This window comes from Epinephelus fuscoguttatus, linkage group LG17 (assembly GCF_011397635.1).
Source record: "Epinephelus fuscoguttatus linkage group LG17, E.fuscoguttatus.final_Chr_v1".
NCBI lineage: Eukaryota > Metazoa > Chordata > Actinopteri > Perciformes > Serranidae > Epinephelus > Epinephelus fuscoguttatus.
Genome location: NC_064768.1, coordinates 9,365,113 through 9,380,458, shown reverse-complemented (window position 1 = coordinate 9,380,458; position 15,346 = coordinate 9,365,113). Strand labels below are relative to the sequence as shown.

At 40.4% G+C, this 15,346-nt stretch overlaps 2 protein-coding genes and 1 long non-coding RNA gene across 6 annotated transcripts in view; 2 read left to right on the top strand and 1 right to left on the bottom strand.

The window, feature by feature from the left end:
- The window catches only part of LOC125905331 (major histocompatibility complex class I-related gene protein-like), a 106,307-nt gene extending 98,291 nt beyond the window's left edge, over window positions 1-8,016 (top strand). The window contains exon 9 of one of the 3 annotated variants that reach the window (XR_007451639.1): window positions 8,004-8,016. Coding sequence is in view for 1 of the 3 variants with exons in the window: in XM_049603267.1 (XP_049459224.1) it covers window positions 7,782-7,792 (11 nt within the window). In the remaining 2 variants the exon portion in view is untranslated. The other 2 variants (XM_049603266.1, XM_049603267.1) reach the window with 2 other exon arrangements.
- The window catches only part of LOC125905377 (uncharacterized), a 115,974-nt gene that overhangs the window by 78,354 nt on the left and 22,274 nt on the right, over window positions 1-15,346 (bottom strand). Inside the window, exon 2 of one of the 2 annotated variants that reach the window (XR_007451641.1) lies at window positions 8,209-8,803. This is a non-coding gene — a long non-coding RNA (uncharacterized LOC125905377). The remainder of the gene's footprint in view (window positions 1-8,208; window positions 8,804-15,346) is intronic. The other variant, XR_007451640.1, reaches the window with a different exon arrangement.
- LOC125905340 (major histocompatibility complex class I-related gene protein-like) lies at window positions 2,931-8,282 on the top strand. Its single transcript, XM_049603280.1, has 6 exons — window positions 2,931-3,039; window positions 3,235-3,504; window positions 4,494-4,772; window positions 6,036-6,338; window positions 7,686-7,781; window positions 8,163-8,282. Exons 1-6 carry the CDS (start codon window positions 2,991-2,993, stop codon window positions 8,210-8,212), a joined length of 1,047 nt encoding a protein of 348 aa, XP_049459237.1. The 5' UTR covers window positions 2,931-2,990; the 3' UTR covers window positions 8,213-8,282.

The following is a 15,346-nucleotide window of genomic DNA, read 5'->3' as shown; positions in this document are numbered from 1 at the left end:
AATACAAATAAACAACTAACATCATTGTTCTTTTCCTGTTGTTTTTTTTTGTTTGTTTGTTTGTTTTGTTTTTTGGCACTGCACCCTTGATGGCTTTTGCCTTTTCATGTTCTCTCATTTAACACTCTCCACATACACTCCACTTCACCATCCCCATCAGTGCTCTAGCATGTTCTGACTCTGATGATCACTGGTGAATCCATTAAGGTGAAGCACATTGTCAGGACTAGAGATGGTACCCCTACTACAGACTGACTGTACACATTAGATCTTCGGATTATTTTTTTCTGTTATTAGGGCCCAAGCACCGACCACAGGCGGTTGCAAGGCCCTATTAAAATTGCTCTGTTTATTATTCGGGCCTGAGCACCACACAGTGCAAGGACCCTATTGTAATCCAAGGAATTCTTCTTTGTCTTCTTCCTCCAAATGAATCGCATTTTTGGGGGGCTTAACATGCTCAAAAACTCATGAAACTCACACATCACATCTGGCAAAACATGCTTGGGTTCCAATAAATGGTTCAATAGTGCCCCCTACAAAATTTCTAAGAAGCAGCCCCCGAAACTGGTTTGACCCACATGTATGGAAATTAGTAGGCATATGTAATGTCCTAAGACTTACAAAAAAGTCTCTTTGAGCCATACCCTAAACCCAACAGGAAGTCAGCCAGTTTGAATTTAATGTAAAAATTTTGTGCATTTTTTGCCTTTTATAGGGGTCGTACTTTACCAAACTCCTTCTGCAGATTAGATCAGATCAACCTCAAATTTTGTATGTACCATCTCAAGACATTTGACATTAAAAGATGCTCAAAGCTTTAGTTTTCGTCAAACCGTGTGGCCATGGCGAGGTGTCAATCTTCCATGTTATGCCACCAAACAGGAAGTGGTTTGTAACTCCAGCATACATGGTCCAATTCGTCCTAAACTTCAAATGTTTTATGAGGCTCCAGTCCTAAAACCATCTGCAAACACATCGAATGTCATAGTGATTGCGCCACCCACTAGCAACAGGAAGTAAGACTTGTCAGACACATATCTTACGATTTACATGGCATGTCCTCTACAGCGCCACATAGTGGAAACAAGAGGTGGTACAAAATGTAAAATAGGTAGTTCCAGTGCCCACGCTCCATGGAGGATATGCAACACACTCCTGCATACAGTGTCTGACTTTTACAGGAATGAACTGCCGCCTCAGCCAACATCCTGCCAGGACTCCCAAGTTGTGCAGAGGTGCAAGGGCCTGTTTATTGCTGTTTGCAGCTTTAATTTATGTATGTATTTTAAAATAACAATTCTAAAGAAAGTAAAAATACACCAGGGTTGGGGGGTCGCGGATGAGGCATCCTAGGCAACCGCCTAAGTTGCCTATAGAAAGATCAGCCACCGGATCTAATTCATGTTTAATTTTCTGGGCCAAGTCCAGTCCATGAATGACCATTTATTTAATAGCTCTTGAAAATGCTGTGTACAGACATTTTGCAGGGCAGGTGCTCAAGTGGGACGAAAGGGCATCTTTCCTCCCAATTTTTTTTTCTTGAGGCCTGAGTACATACAGCACATTACTGCACAGTAATGAACAGAGGAATTGTCTGCCTACCTTATATGAGTTTTAAAAAAAAATTCTATATACACGTAGCAGCTACTACACATACACTTTTATCATTTATTTATGACAGGAAACAACTAAGAAAATTAATTTATATTAATTAATGTTAATTTATGGTCAAATTTTGCACTTGTTTGGAACTTGTGGCGCCCCCTATTGACCAATTTTGAAAAAAAAATAACACACGTGGTTCATCATTATTAATTAAGTTTTGTGGTGATTGGACAAACAGTTTCTGATGTCTAGTCTGATTTGTATTATCCCACGCCCATTTTTTGTACATGTGGTGCCCCCTAGTGGTCAATTTGAATAAAACCTTCAGGATATGCTCCCGGTACCTCATACGACATTGCTTGCAAGGTTTGTGATGACTGGCCCAAAGGTTGTGGAGTCATGTGCTAAGCCATGCCCCCTTAAAAGTTCATTGGTGAATGTCTTCAAAACACAGTGAGATATCAATAACAGGTGATAAAATCCTGAAAATAAATAAATAAATAAAAACTCATCATTCTGCTGATTTCAGGTATATTGTCAAATATTTTGGTGACTGTTGGTTAAAAATGAGATGAAATAGAAAATGCTGTGCAGACAGTACAAATTACAACAAGGTAATGCATATCACTGTGAGCTAACAGTTAAACCGATCTGAACCATTTGAAACGGGATATCTGGTACAAAAAAAAAAAAAGAAAAAGTGTGTCAATTTTGGTTGCATTTGAATGAAGACTTTTGGAGATGTAGATGTTGATTAATTTAGCATATTCCGAAAAACATCGAGTGACCGACTTCTGTCACCACTCAGTTTATGTGCTATAAAAGAAATTCAGCTCTGTTGGACACACTGGTGATTAGCCTAATTATGATTTTTGAAGTTTGAATGTGAAATGTCTCGCAATTTAGATTTATTGTAATGAGCCACGCCCCCTATAAGCAATCATTTCCAAATTGTATGCATCACCTGAGACATGACCAGAGATAGTGCAAACCGAATTTTGTACAAATCTCTGTCGCTGATTATGACAACCCTTCAGGCTTGAACCCTTAAATAGAAAAAAAACAAAAACATGTCTTGGCTCTTGATTCAAAAGTAGAGTTGATGTATTTTTTACCCTTTGTCATGTTTGTCATAAATGTATTGTTTTTAAGTATTAGGGGTGGTTATTGCGCTTTTTTTTTTTTGAGGATCCAAAGAGAATAATAAGTAAAATAAACTTCTGTATGTATTTAATGAAACAGGAGATTCACCCCACCGTCACTTATCCCAAAATAACTTTCTTACAGTCCCTAGCTGCGTCAGAACAGAGACACCTCCCTCCAGCGGGACGCGATAGCCGAACCTTCTCACTGGTTTACAAACACGTCTCCATGAAAACGAGATGAATACGTTACTTTTACTGCTTTTTATCTGTCACGTTTCATCATCAGGTGAGATCACAATTTGACTTTGCCTCACTCAGCTGTGTATTTTGTTCCTGCGTAGCTCCAGGACACACTTTTAGTTTAGATTCACTTTCACTTCTACAGTACTTTGTACGACTGTTGACAATGGATCATACTTCATTCATCACATTTATAATGAGGGTGATGATGATGTGTATATAAACCTTGTCTGTCCTGCAGTGAAACACTCCCTGACGTTTTTCTTAACTGCGTCATCTGGAGTCCCGAATCTGTCAGAGTTTGTGGTTGCTGCAGTGGTTGATGACCTTTTACTTGGTTCCTGCGGCACCGATAAAAAGACAGTAGAACTAAAACAGGACTGGGTGAAAACAGTATTTGAACACAACCCTCAGCAGCTGGAGTGGTACACTCAGCAGTGTTTGGAGAACCTGCCTCACGTCTTCAAAGCTGACATGGACAACCTGAAGCAGCGCTTCAACCAAAGTGGAGGTAACAGTTTGTATTTCACTCTTATGCTGTGTATCTGTAAAGCATGACGTTATAAAATTAAAAACATAAATGGTCAAACTAGCAAAGTACACTCAGAAGAGTTCAGCAAGGGCGTAATCGCCTATTCAACATTTGTGGGACATCATTTTCAGTGACACCCCCTGTGATCCAGCCCTCCTTTAGAGGCTCCCAGAAGTCCCAGTATGCGCTTCCTGTTTTTGACAGAGTCACGGTGTGTTACTCAGAGTAGATCGAGTTCTCCTGCTCACAGGCACTGTATGTAAAATAAACACTGAACCATAAGTTAAACTGAACACTATTATTTTTGCTCCCATTTCTCACAGGTTTAAGTCAAAGATCTAAGACTTCTTTAGGCTTTTAATAGATAACATTTTCTAAAATGTTGGTTACCAGTTTGCTTAAATTCATGTCAGTGAGCACTTCTCCTTTTTCAAGATAATCCATCCACCTGACAGGTGTGGAATATCAAGATGCTGATTAAACAGCATCATTACTACTGCCTTGGGTTCGTCACAATAACAGACCACACTAAAATGTGAAGCTTTATCTTGGAAAAAGAGGTTTATAAGGATTTCACATGACTAGTGTCACAACCTGGCTCTTAGGCTGGACTAAAAAAGGGAGACGAAGGGGTAAATTAACGAATAAAGTGATTTATTAACTAGGTAGAAGAAATTAACAACATGGTGCTGTGCATCATCATGCTGCAAGATGAGGTCAGGGCTGCGCATGAATAGCATGACAGTGGATCTCATCACTGTATCACTGCATTCAAACTGCCATCGCCATTGGCTGTTATCTAGAATATTACAGTTTCCGTTGTAACTTTTAAACTGTGAAGTATAAATTTGGTTTGATCACTCACATCAAGAAAAAGTGCACCAAATATCTGCTTTTAAATGTTTCCACTGGAGATATTATCTGTACATTATTGTTAATAACAGTCTGTTTCTGTCTCTGTCTCTCAGGTGTCCACATATTACAGGAAATCTATGGCTGTGAGTGGGACGATGAGACTGGGGAGGTTAATGGCTTTAGTCAGTATGGTTATGATGGAGAGGACTTCATATCAATCGACCTGACGACATTGACATACATCGCTCCAAAGCCACAGGCTGTCATCACCAAACTGTTATGGGATGCTGAGAAAGACAGAATAATATACAATGAGATTTACCTCACTCAGACGTGTCCCGAGTGGTTGAAGGTTTATGTGGCCTTTGGAAAGAGCTCCCTGCTGAGAAAAGGTACAATCACATCACCGACGAGCGGTTAAGGCTAAAAGACCTAGAGCAATTTTGGAGTCGCCTGACTTTCCTGTATTTATTTTGATTTTCTTACTGATTCTAGCTGTCAGCATCAAGTGCCATACATTGTTTTACTCAGGAGAACCTCATGTTTCAGTCTAGCTCATTTAAAGTGACAATTTTACATTCGCTTTGTCTGATAATGGATGAATTTAACAGAATTTTTTTAAAATGCACCAGTAAATATTTAGTGTTTTATTATTATTATTTTTTATTTATTTATTTATTTTTTTACTATGAACAAGGAACCTTACAGAGTTTTTGAGTTTTTTAGTATTTATTTATTTTGAAAGTTGTAGTTAGATATTTTGGACTTCCAAATGAATTTTGGTCTACACCTGAACCAGCAAGTCAAGCAAGTCACAGCCATTTATTATAAGATTATCCGATGTGTATTTGAGTGAAAAACAGGAGTAGTCCCATATTTTGTTTACCCAGCTGTGCATCAACATTTTGCCACCTTGGTCTTGCTGTGTGCTCAGTCGTGCAATTCTGTTATTTTTGTGTATGTTTTCATGCACGCAAACACACCTACTTTGTCTGAGTTTCCCTCTGTGTTGGTTAATATTTCCGAAAAAAACAACAACCCAATACCAAAACCAAAGTTGATTGGTGGCGTGGATGAAGCCTTGGACCACCATTGCAAAATTTTGAACCAATCGGAACACGGGGTGAGACTAAGCATTCACAACCATAGCTGTTTGGCTCAGAGGACTGAACTACCTTGGTTTCCTTAGTGAATCAATGATACAGAATGTGATAGTGTAATCATATTCTCACTACAGAGCCTCTGAATGTCCAAACTAGATGTTTTGAGAAACATTTTAGTGAGCTATAGCTGTAAAATGATAGAGTTTGCTCCTGCCAATGGACGGTGCTTCTGTTTTTTAGCTCCGTTATTTCCAACATGGTGGCCGGGTCAAAACTTTCTCATTTCAGATTCACTGTGCATAAAACTGATGTAACTCACATGTCTTTGATGGCTTCTCTCTCTTTCTGTTTCTCAATTTCTAATCTTTCTTTTTTTCTCTTTATCACAGTAATCCATTTTCTGTTTCTTGTCTTGATATTTCCCTATTTATATTCTTCATCTTCCTCATCCCTCCTGCTTTGTTTTACTGTTTCTGATCATTCTCTACTCCCTCTCCTGCTCCCTCCATTGTCTCTATCCCTTTCTCCTCTACATCTCCTCTCTGTCTGCAGACCTTCCCTCAGTGTCTCTCCTCCAGAAGTCTCCCTCCTCTCCAGTCAGCTGCCACGCTACAGGTTTCTACCCTGACAGAGCCATGATGTTCTGGAGGAAAGATGGAGAGGACATTCATGAGGACGTGGAGCTCGGAGAGATCCTCCCCAACCACGATGGATCCTTCCAGATGAGTGTTGACCTGAACCTTTCATCAGTCCCACCTGAAGACTGGAGGAGGTACGACTGTGTGTTTCATCTCTCTGGTGTGAAGGACCACATCGTCACCAAACTGGACAAAGCAGTGATCAGGACCAACATGGGTAAGAGTGACAGATGTGAGAAAGATGTATTTAGTTTACGTTAGTTGTCCTGCAGTTCATGATTCATTGATTTTTCACTGTTTTTGGTGCTGGATGGGTCTGTTAATGTGTTCATGCTACCACATGGACAAAAAGCCTAACCTGTCAGTGAGCGTGTTAGCTACCTCAGCATTGGGTAGCTTAGCGTTTGTCCTCCAGTTTAGCTGGGAAGTCATCTTCAAAAAATAATGATAAACCAATGCACATTGCTCGCCCCCTGATCTCTGGTCAGATCCTGTGAGCTTAACAAGTTCATTTTAAAGTCAAAGAAAGTTTAAAGCATTTTATAGACCACATTGTTTTTACCACACAAATAACAGCTTTGTTCTGCGTGTCCATTCTTTACTGGACTCAGAATCATACAGTACATGGCCGATGTTGAACTCTCCACAACATGATTTTTTTCCATTGTATCTAATTTGCTAAACTGAAGACAACTTTAACTTTGATCATTTCAGTTTAGATTAATTTATTTTCTTATATTATGATTCCTGTATTATTATCCCTCTGCTCTGCTCCAGCGACAACTGTGGCAGGAGGCATTGTGCTTTCGGGTTGTCCGTCTGTGCCATTCTCGTGAATGTGATATCGGAAGAGCACCTTGAAGGAGTTTCCTCAAATTTGGCACAAACATCCACTTGAACTCAAGAATTAATCGATTAGAATTTGGTGGTTGAAGGTCAAAGGTCACTGTGACCTGACACAGCATGTTTTTGGTCGTAACTCAAGATTTCATACACTACTTATATGACAAAAATTTCATACTTTTGTCTAATAGGATAAAATTAGTTATGATATTGTATATTCAAAAGGTCAAAGGTCAACTTCACTCTGACATCATAATGTTCTGCATACAACACTTTTCTGGCCATTATTCAAGGTCATATCTGAGGAACAGAAGGTGAGACATTTGGTCAGATACTAAATTGGTGACACTTATCTTGGGTGTCCACCTTGAAACTGTGCTGATTGTTTAGATCCTCTGTGCTGTCGGGGGGAAGATGTGTGTGAAGCATCCATGTTGTCACAGACATGGATATAAACTGTGAGTGCGAATAAACTGTTTCACAGAGGCACACAACCGTGAAGAGGGAATTCTAGTTTTTAACAAAATGTGCCACAGTGTCTGTCTTTTGTCTTTTTAAATCTAACACATATGTTAAAAATATTTTTTACAGACACACACTTTTAAGATAACAGCCCATTATACTGTATTAACTCAAGTCCAAGTCAGATGGATGGATGGATGGACTTCTGCTCTAACCTGCTTGATCCGTACCAGTCTTATTTTTTTGTTGTTGTTATCAGAGAAGCCCAGTGACATCACCGTCCCCATCACTGCAGCAGTGGTTGTTCTCGTCCTCGTCGCTGCCTCTGGATTCATTGTTTACAAAAAGAGGAAAGGTGCTGTTTAACTGGCTTTTCTAGTTCTTTGATTTTGGTCTTTGAGTTGATGCTTTTATCCTGGTTGCATTTGAATTGAATTGAAACAAACATCAGTTCCCTGCAACTCAATTTTATACAACCAACAGTAAGTGCTGTCAGGAATCAGGAGGCTGGAATGGATTTATATATCCTGGCATTTTCGACTGTAACTTAAATTATCATCTCTTGTTTTTATTTCAGCCAAACTTCCCCCATCTCGTAAGTAAAACTTACGAGACGTGGGAACTCCTGATTGATTATTTCAAGTGTGTTTTCTGTATTTAGTGTTTATAAAAGTTCAGAGCAGGATGAGTGGACTTCACACAGTTTCACACTAACAGTTTGTTTCTGACCTCACAGCTCCTGACAGCAGCTCTGAGCTCTCTGAGAAACTCAATCCAGAAACCTGACTGACTGATTATATTGGAATATTTTATGGCTTCAGAACAAATGAAGTACAGGTTTCTGTCAACATGTAGAGACTGAATGCAGTGCTGAAAATCACCTCTTGTGGTGGATTAGACAGGACAGGTGAAGAGACATGATTCATGACAAGTTTACCACAGTGGTTGCTAACTAGTAGCTATTTGTAATGTGGGATTTATACTTCTGCCTGCCGTACTTACGATGTAGGCTCTGCGTCGACGTGGAGCCTACCCAGTACCCTACACCATAGCCCTACATGCACCTCCACATAAATGTCACTGCATGTCGCGGCGATGCAGACCTCCTGTCTATTCGTGGCAGCTTAAACCATTTCCCTCAGTAGAAGTAAAGCTTTTATTTATTTTAATTTCACAGACAAGAAACAATAAATTGTGAAAACAATAAAGGTTGCGGGACTAATTTATACAATGTAAAATGCCATAGACTTGTGTTAATAATGTTAGCATGTTGTATTTGCTTGGAAAACGTGTTGAGTATCACGGTTATTTTGTCCATGAACCTTGTGAGTTGTAATAGAGCCAAAAGTTTACCTTTGTTAAATGTTGCTGTTGAACCTGGCTTCATATGAGTAGAGAAAATCTCTGCTAGCCAGTAGGCTAATTTATACAATGTAAAATGCCATAGGCTTGTGCTATTAACAAAAGCCTGTTGTATTTGTGGGGAAAATGTGTCAGCGAAGTGTTTGCTTCAGTCAAGCCAATTTGTGTACTTGTGTTTGAAACTGTTGCTATTAAGCCATGTTTAATGTGTGTTTTGGGTGTGTTTTGAATCAACTGAACTTAACAGCACTTCATAGAAACCCCGCCGCCAACTAGTGTTTTGGAGGTGTAACTGTAGAGTGACACAGACACAGCACAAATAAATAAATGCTCACAATGGTAAAGGCAGGTGCGTAGGCAATGTGCCTAGGGTACGGAGTGGGGTCTGTACAGAGCTGACGCACAAGTATAAATCACGTCTAAGACTGGAGGAACCACATAGACAGTGATGGTGGTTGGACAGTTCAGCGGACCATGGCATTCATGAAGTTACCTGTTGAGTCGTTGGGCCAGCCACTGTAGTTTAACCTGAGCAGATATGATGGAGATACAAGGCAGCAGAGTTTCTGCTCTTTGCTTGGGTGAGTGAAGGATTTAAAGGCAGCTTAAAGATACATTAGGTCAGGATCAGAGAATGGTGTCGCCTGTCAGAGGGCTCAGATTTATAACGCCACAGCTAACCTAGGACCTAATGAAAGGTCAGTCATGATTTAACATGAATAATGTGCTTCTATAGGAATCCACACAACCTCTGGCACATTTTCCTGTGTACTGATAACCATAAATGAATGTGAAAATCAAATGCATTGCTCTTTCTTTTGGTGCTGATGTTTTGCTTTTCAATAAAGTCTTTTCAAAAGTTTGTCTTGAGTCTACTCATCTGTGACTATAGCTGCAGTAATATGGATATTACCTGAGCATTCAGTGTTCTTACAGAAGAGTTGGATTTAAAGACTGATATCATTTTCAGCTCTGAGCAGAGGAAGCTCCCAGACAAGCTTAGCTTAGTATGAACACAGAGTCAGGAGGAAACAGCTCACCAGTAGCTCTGTGAACTAGAAAAGTGCACTCAGTAGGAGATATCCACCAGGCGGTCACCTGAGCTGATTGTGGTCACTGTAGACAGCAGATGTGCTGCAGTGAGTTTCAGAAGCATCTCAGAAGCTAATAAAAATGCACTCTTCATCTATTGTTGACAGAGCTGCAGCGTATTTGGCAGAGCAGTTTGGTTTCTCCTGTCAACAGGCACTGTGTGTGAATTATAGGTAAAATAATTATTAGGATGAATGATTTTAATAACTAAACACAGCCAGAAATCTTTGATCCATGTTGTTCATAACTACACTTTGAACAGTATCAACTTTAAACATCATAACCTACTGTGGAATAGAAATGTAATCCCTAATATCCACTATATCTATCATCATTAATCTTTAGTCTGTAAATATCCACGTTTTATTTTACTATTACTGGTTGTTAGCATAGCAACTTATAGTTATGCTTTAAAAGTCTTAACCCTTAATATACCTCATATTCTTCTGATATACCTCGTCCTAATAAACCTCATATCCATCATATTAAGTGTGTGACTTATATTTATTTGTATGTCTTGTACCGAGCATGTGTGCCATATAATTTAATGCTTCTCATATAACTACTCTTTAAATATAGATATGTTCAGTGTCCAGTGCATGTTCATTACCTCAGCAAAAATGGCCTTTCAGCCTACAATAGAACTGTTGGTCACACAGCAGTGTGTGTGTGTGTGTGTGTGTGTGTGTGTGTGTGTGTGTGTGTGTGTGTGTGTGTGTGTGTGTGTGTGTGTGTTGCAGCACCTCCTTGGCCTTGAATGTTGACATAAAAGACAAATAGCTTGTGGTTCCTGAGTATTTGGGTGAAAGACAAAGAACAACTGTTTACCTTCCTGATAGGAGTGTGCTTCTCTGCCCCTCTGACCACTCCACCTAACGCTAGCCATTACATCTTGGTGGCCTTTGTTTAACTGACCAGATTGAACGTCTTCATTACCTGGCAAACCGAAGCCTTAATGAAGTTGTTAATGTGACTTCTGTCTACTTTTCACCTCTATTCTACCAAGTATGTACCTAACTGTATGAGACCTTTTTAACTTAATGCAGCCTTTTTTAAAAAAATTTGCTCAGCATTATTTCCAGAGATAATGGTGGTGGACCAGCCCAGGTCTGAACCATTGTGCGTGCACGTAGTTTCCATAATTTGCAAGACACCATTAGACTCGGCCAAAGGAAGAGTGGTCAAAGGGAAGGAGGGGCCCTCCAGCCCCCTGAAAACTGTTTAAAGGAGTGTGCTGTGTTCATTGTAAGCCAGTCTTCTCCCGGGACCAGGCTCAGGTTTGTTGTTTTTTGCTACCTTGTGGAACTCAATAGATTCTGCTGTGCAGGCAGTTAGCAAAGTATCAAGGGGTTGGGATGAGGGTGAATATGAAAAAATACAGGCAAGTTCAAAATCCAGATAAGAATCACAAAACAGATATCAAACAGTGGAAAGCTAAGGCACGAGCACAAAGACAATCTGGCAGACTGACAGTGAAAGTGTCCCAGTAAATATAGAAGGGAGCTAATGAGAGGATGAGGAAGAGCTGAGTGATGATTAGCAGGTGGAGTGAATCTACTGATAGGAGGGCAGTCAGTGGGAACAGAGTCAGTTAATGTACAAACATCCCAAATGAATAAATGAATGATAAATAAAGTGTAATTCAAAACTATGACACCTTGCTCCTGGCATGGTACAACGCCATGTGCAGGGTGGAACAAAACCAGGTGGCAGCCCGACTGTGGAGAGCCGCACCTGGTAGAATTGTCCCTCCTGGCTCCCTTACAGTCAAGGTGGCACCAAAGATAATAAAAATGAGGATTTATTCATCGTGTATCATGCCTAACTTTAGTGGATCATAACATGTTGGGTTTTGGAATGAATCTGCAGATGTTCAAAATGAGACCAAACTTTTCTATGGATGTCATTTTGAAAATACTGGGGTGCACAAGTTCATTATTAGCCACAAAACTGTAATAACCATTTATCAAACAGCTCTTTAGTCAAAAATAGAGTGGCTGTATTTTCACCATTTTGTCTTGTTTGTTATAAATAGATTGTTGTCATAAATTAGGGGAGAGTGTTGCAGTTTTTTCATAGGAGGGCCAAAGAAAAATATAATGCTGAATGGTGTTACCTTTTTATAGAATGAAATAAGAGATTCATCCCCACCCCAATGAATTTGTACAGTCCCTAATTCAGTTCAGTTCAAAACTATCAAATTGAACAAAACATTTTCTGAAGCACCAGCGACGTGTGAAACTTCAGACGTCATGTGGAATTCCTTATTTGCTACCTGCTCCATTTCCCAGCTTTTGTATCTTCCACCCAAAGTTCACACTGTTTTTACAAAGCATAGCTACACTGACAGAACTGAACCTCCGAGCTGCCTGTCAAACAGGAATCAAACCATAAACCTGCTTCAGACAGTCCAGACTGAGTGGAGTCCTGTGGGGATCAACAGATGTGAAGTCTGGCAGCTGGCGGTTGCTCGCTCTGCTGCAGTTCAGCGGCTAACAACTAGAGCTAGCTGCTAATAGCCAACGCTACATCCAACAAGCTCCAAAAATCTATTCAACAACTCCACCCTCCACAGTCAGACACACATGCTGCTTATTTACTGACGAATTACAGCTCACATCTCGTGCTAACAGCTGACACTGCTCTGGTGTGAGTGTTTTGCAGGTTAGCAAAACATCCTGGTGCTGACTGTTTACTGGCAGTTACCCCCTTTAGGTGCTCTGAACTTGTTCTACTCATACAGAATCAGAAAATGATTTCAAGCATGTCTTGGCTTACTAGTTTTAAATATTTGTCCGAAACATTTCATGAAATAATTTATCACTGCGTTAATTTGAACATCTGATAGCTCAACACTAACATTTTAGTATACCATAGGCTGACCAAACGTCCTCTTTGCCCGGACATGTCCACTTTTCATGTCCCCTCCGGGGCGTCCGGGGTTTTTTTTATAAACTGATGATAATGTCCGGTTTTCCATGTGTTCGTGTGTGTGTGTGTGTGTGTGCAGCATATTTCTGTCTGAACCTGAACCGAACCCAACATTATTTAATGACCAAAGCACTGAGTTTGTGTCACACAGTGGTTACAGGCTATTTAACAGGCCAGGCGTGCTCTGCGGAGTGTTTGAGACGGGAGCGGGTGGCGGGAGGTCCGACGCTTCCAGCGAGAGGAGAGGGAGAAATATAACAAAATAAGATTAAATAGGAAAAACTTGTCTCCCTCTTTTATTTTATTTTCAGTGTTTAATCAAGGCGGCGGCGGAGGCGGCTGGAGGTCCGAGACTTCCAGCGAGGGGAGAGGTAGAGACAAACAGCCAATGTGTGTCTGTGTGTGTTATGTTCAGGTGTTGTCACGTAAATAACAGTGCCCAAGCAATAAACAGGACAGAAAATAGGATTTTATTTAATTTTACACTACATTTTCACTGAAAGCTGACCAAATCCGACCCCAGCAGTGTTGGGGAAGTTACTTTTAAAAAGTAGTGTTTGCTCGTTACTCATTACTTCTTAAAAAAAGTAATCCCTTACTTTACTTAGCAGGGGCGTCTCTAGGATTTTGACACATCCGGGGCTTAGCCCAGAAGAGTTCATGTTTAGACATAGAAACATTCTCCACATACCCTATAGGTACCTGCTCTTCTGGACTGAATTGAATTAAGGCATTTCATGGTTACCAGTTAATACCAAACAGGCTAGCAATTTTCACAAACTTCCCTCAATAGCCCAGGCACAAAAATGCCCCATTCATCATGTTGAACATACCAGCAGCAACAATTCAGCAACAGTAAACATTGAGATGTTTAATGAACCATGCATCTTGTCATGTACAGTATTTACATTGTTTTACTTTGTACATTTAATGCTCTTTACATACTCATATGTATTTATTCTTTACATATTCTTTAACATTCTTTAACATAACATACTCTTTAACATAATATTTGTATCTCTTACAGGTCTCAGGTTAGGTCTCTGCCTTAACTGTTCTTAACTCTACCTATTGTCTTTGTTTCTTGTACTTAACTTTTATTAATGTACTCTTTACATCTTTTTTCCTTGTTCATTTGTCTTTAGTTTTACTTCAAACATTTGTCTTGTACAGTATATCTGTCTTAACTTGCACTCTACACTTGACTTTACATCTTGTTTTTCTTTTTCTTTCTTCAGTCATCATGTACAATTAGGTCTCTGCATTAACTCTTACTCTGCACCTACTGTCTTTGTTCATTTCTTGTTTGTAACTTTTTACTTTCACTCTACACTTGCCATTCTTCATTCTCAGTTGCTTTCTGTTTCTTCGTCATTTCTTTGGTCCTTTATGCATAAGTGCGTATCTTCTTGGTGTGGCTTGGGCGAACCGGTCAGTGACGTCACCATGATCTAAGCCACAAAGGACATCCTTCTTGATAGCCAACATAGCCAAATGATGTAGCCTGTCCTGGCCCATTGTTCTCCTTAGTCAGGTGTGGAGACGGCGCAATACGCTGAATGAACGCTCACAAGTGCAACTACTGACAGGTATTGTCAAAGCTGCTTGGAGCACTGGACTCAAGGTGGGGAACATATCTGGGTGAAGAAGCTTGTAAATACTGCCCATGTCTTACACGGCACCTTCTCTCTTCTGTCTGGTAATGAACTGTTTTGCTACTAGGATCTTCTCTTTTTTCACTGACATTTTGTAGTGTGTCGCAATGAGGTCTAGGGAATCCTCAGAGAAAAAGTCATCAGACGCTGGGTTACAAGCTTGGATGTCTTTCTTAAGTCCTGCTCCCACATCAGAAAACCGGCTGTTCAGCTCGACTAGCATACGGTCAAGGCATGGATAGAACAGGCATTGCTTCAGCTGGTCTTCTGTGCCCAGTTGAACCCTTGCACCCAAGGTGGACTCTACAGTGAAGTCCTCCATTCTCCTCTGCTTGTGTCTGCGACCAGTTAGGCTCTGAGGTATATTATTGGCAGCACAAATGGTTTTGGCTTCATTGAATAGCTTATCTGCCATTTCATCCGTTCGCATGGATTTTAGTGTTTCTTGCACCGCATCTTTGAAGACTGTTGCCTGGGCCAAGTCCACAGAATCCTTCTGGAGGTACACGTGCAGCCCCTCTGTAGTTGACAGCATACTCCTGAACATGACTAGCAGATAGACAGTGGAAAGCCTGGACAATTTCGACAGTAGTCCGACACCTAGAGGTGTTGCACTCTCTTCCAGGCACTTCAAGACAGCTTGCAGATTGTCAAGCATCGCTTTCACTGACTTAACCTGACATGTCCATCAGGTTTTAGACAGCTGGACAAGTTCACTTGTTCCCAAGCCCAGGAGCTTCTAGACATCAGAGAATTTCTGATGATTTACGATTGATACACTGAAGTAACTATATACACTCTCTAATGTTTCAAAGAGTTCACTGGCTTCTTGCACAGCCTTACATGTGTGGCAGAGAACCAGGTTCAGTTTGTGAGCATA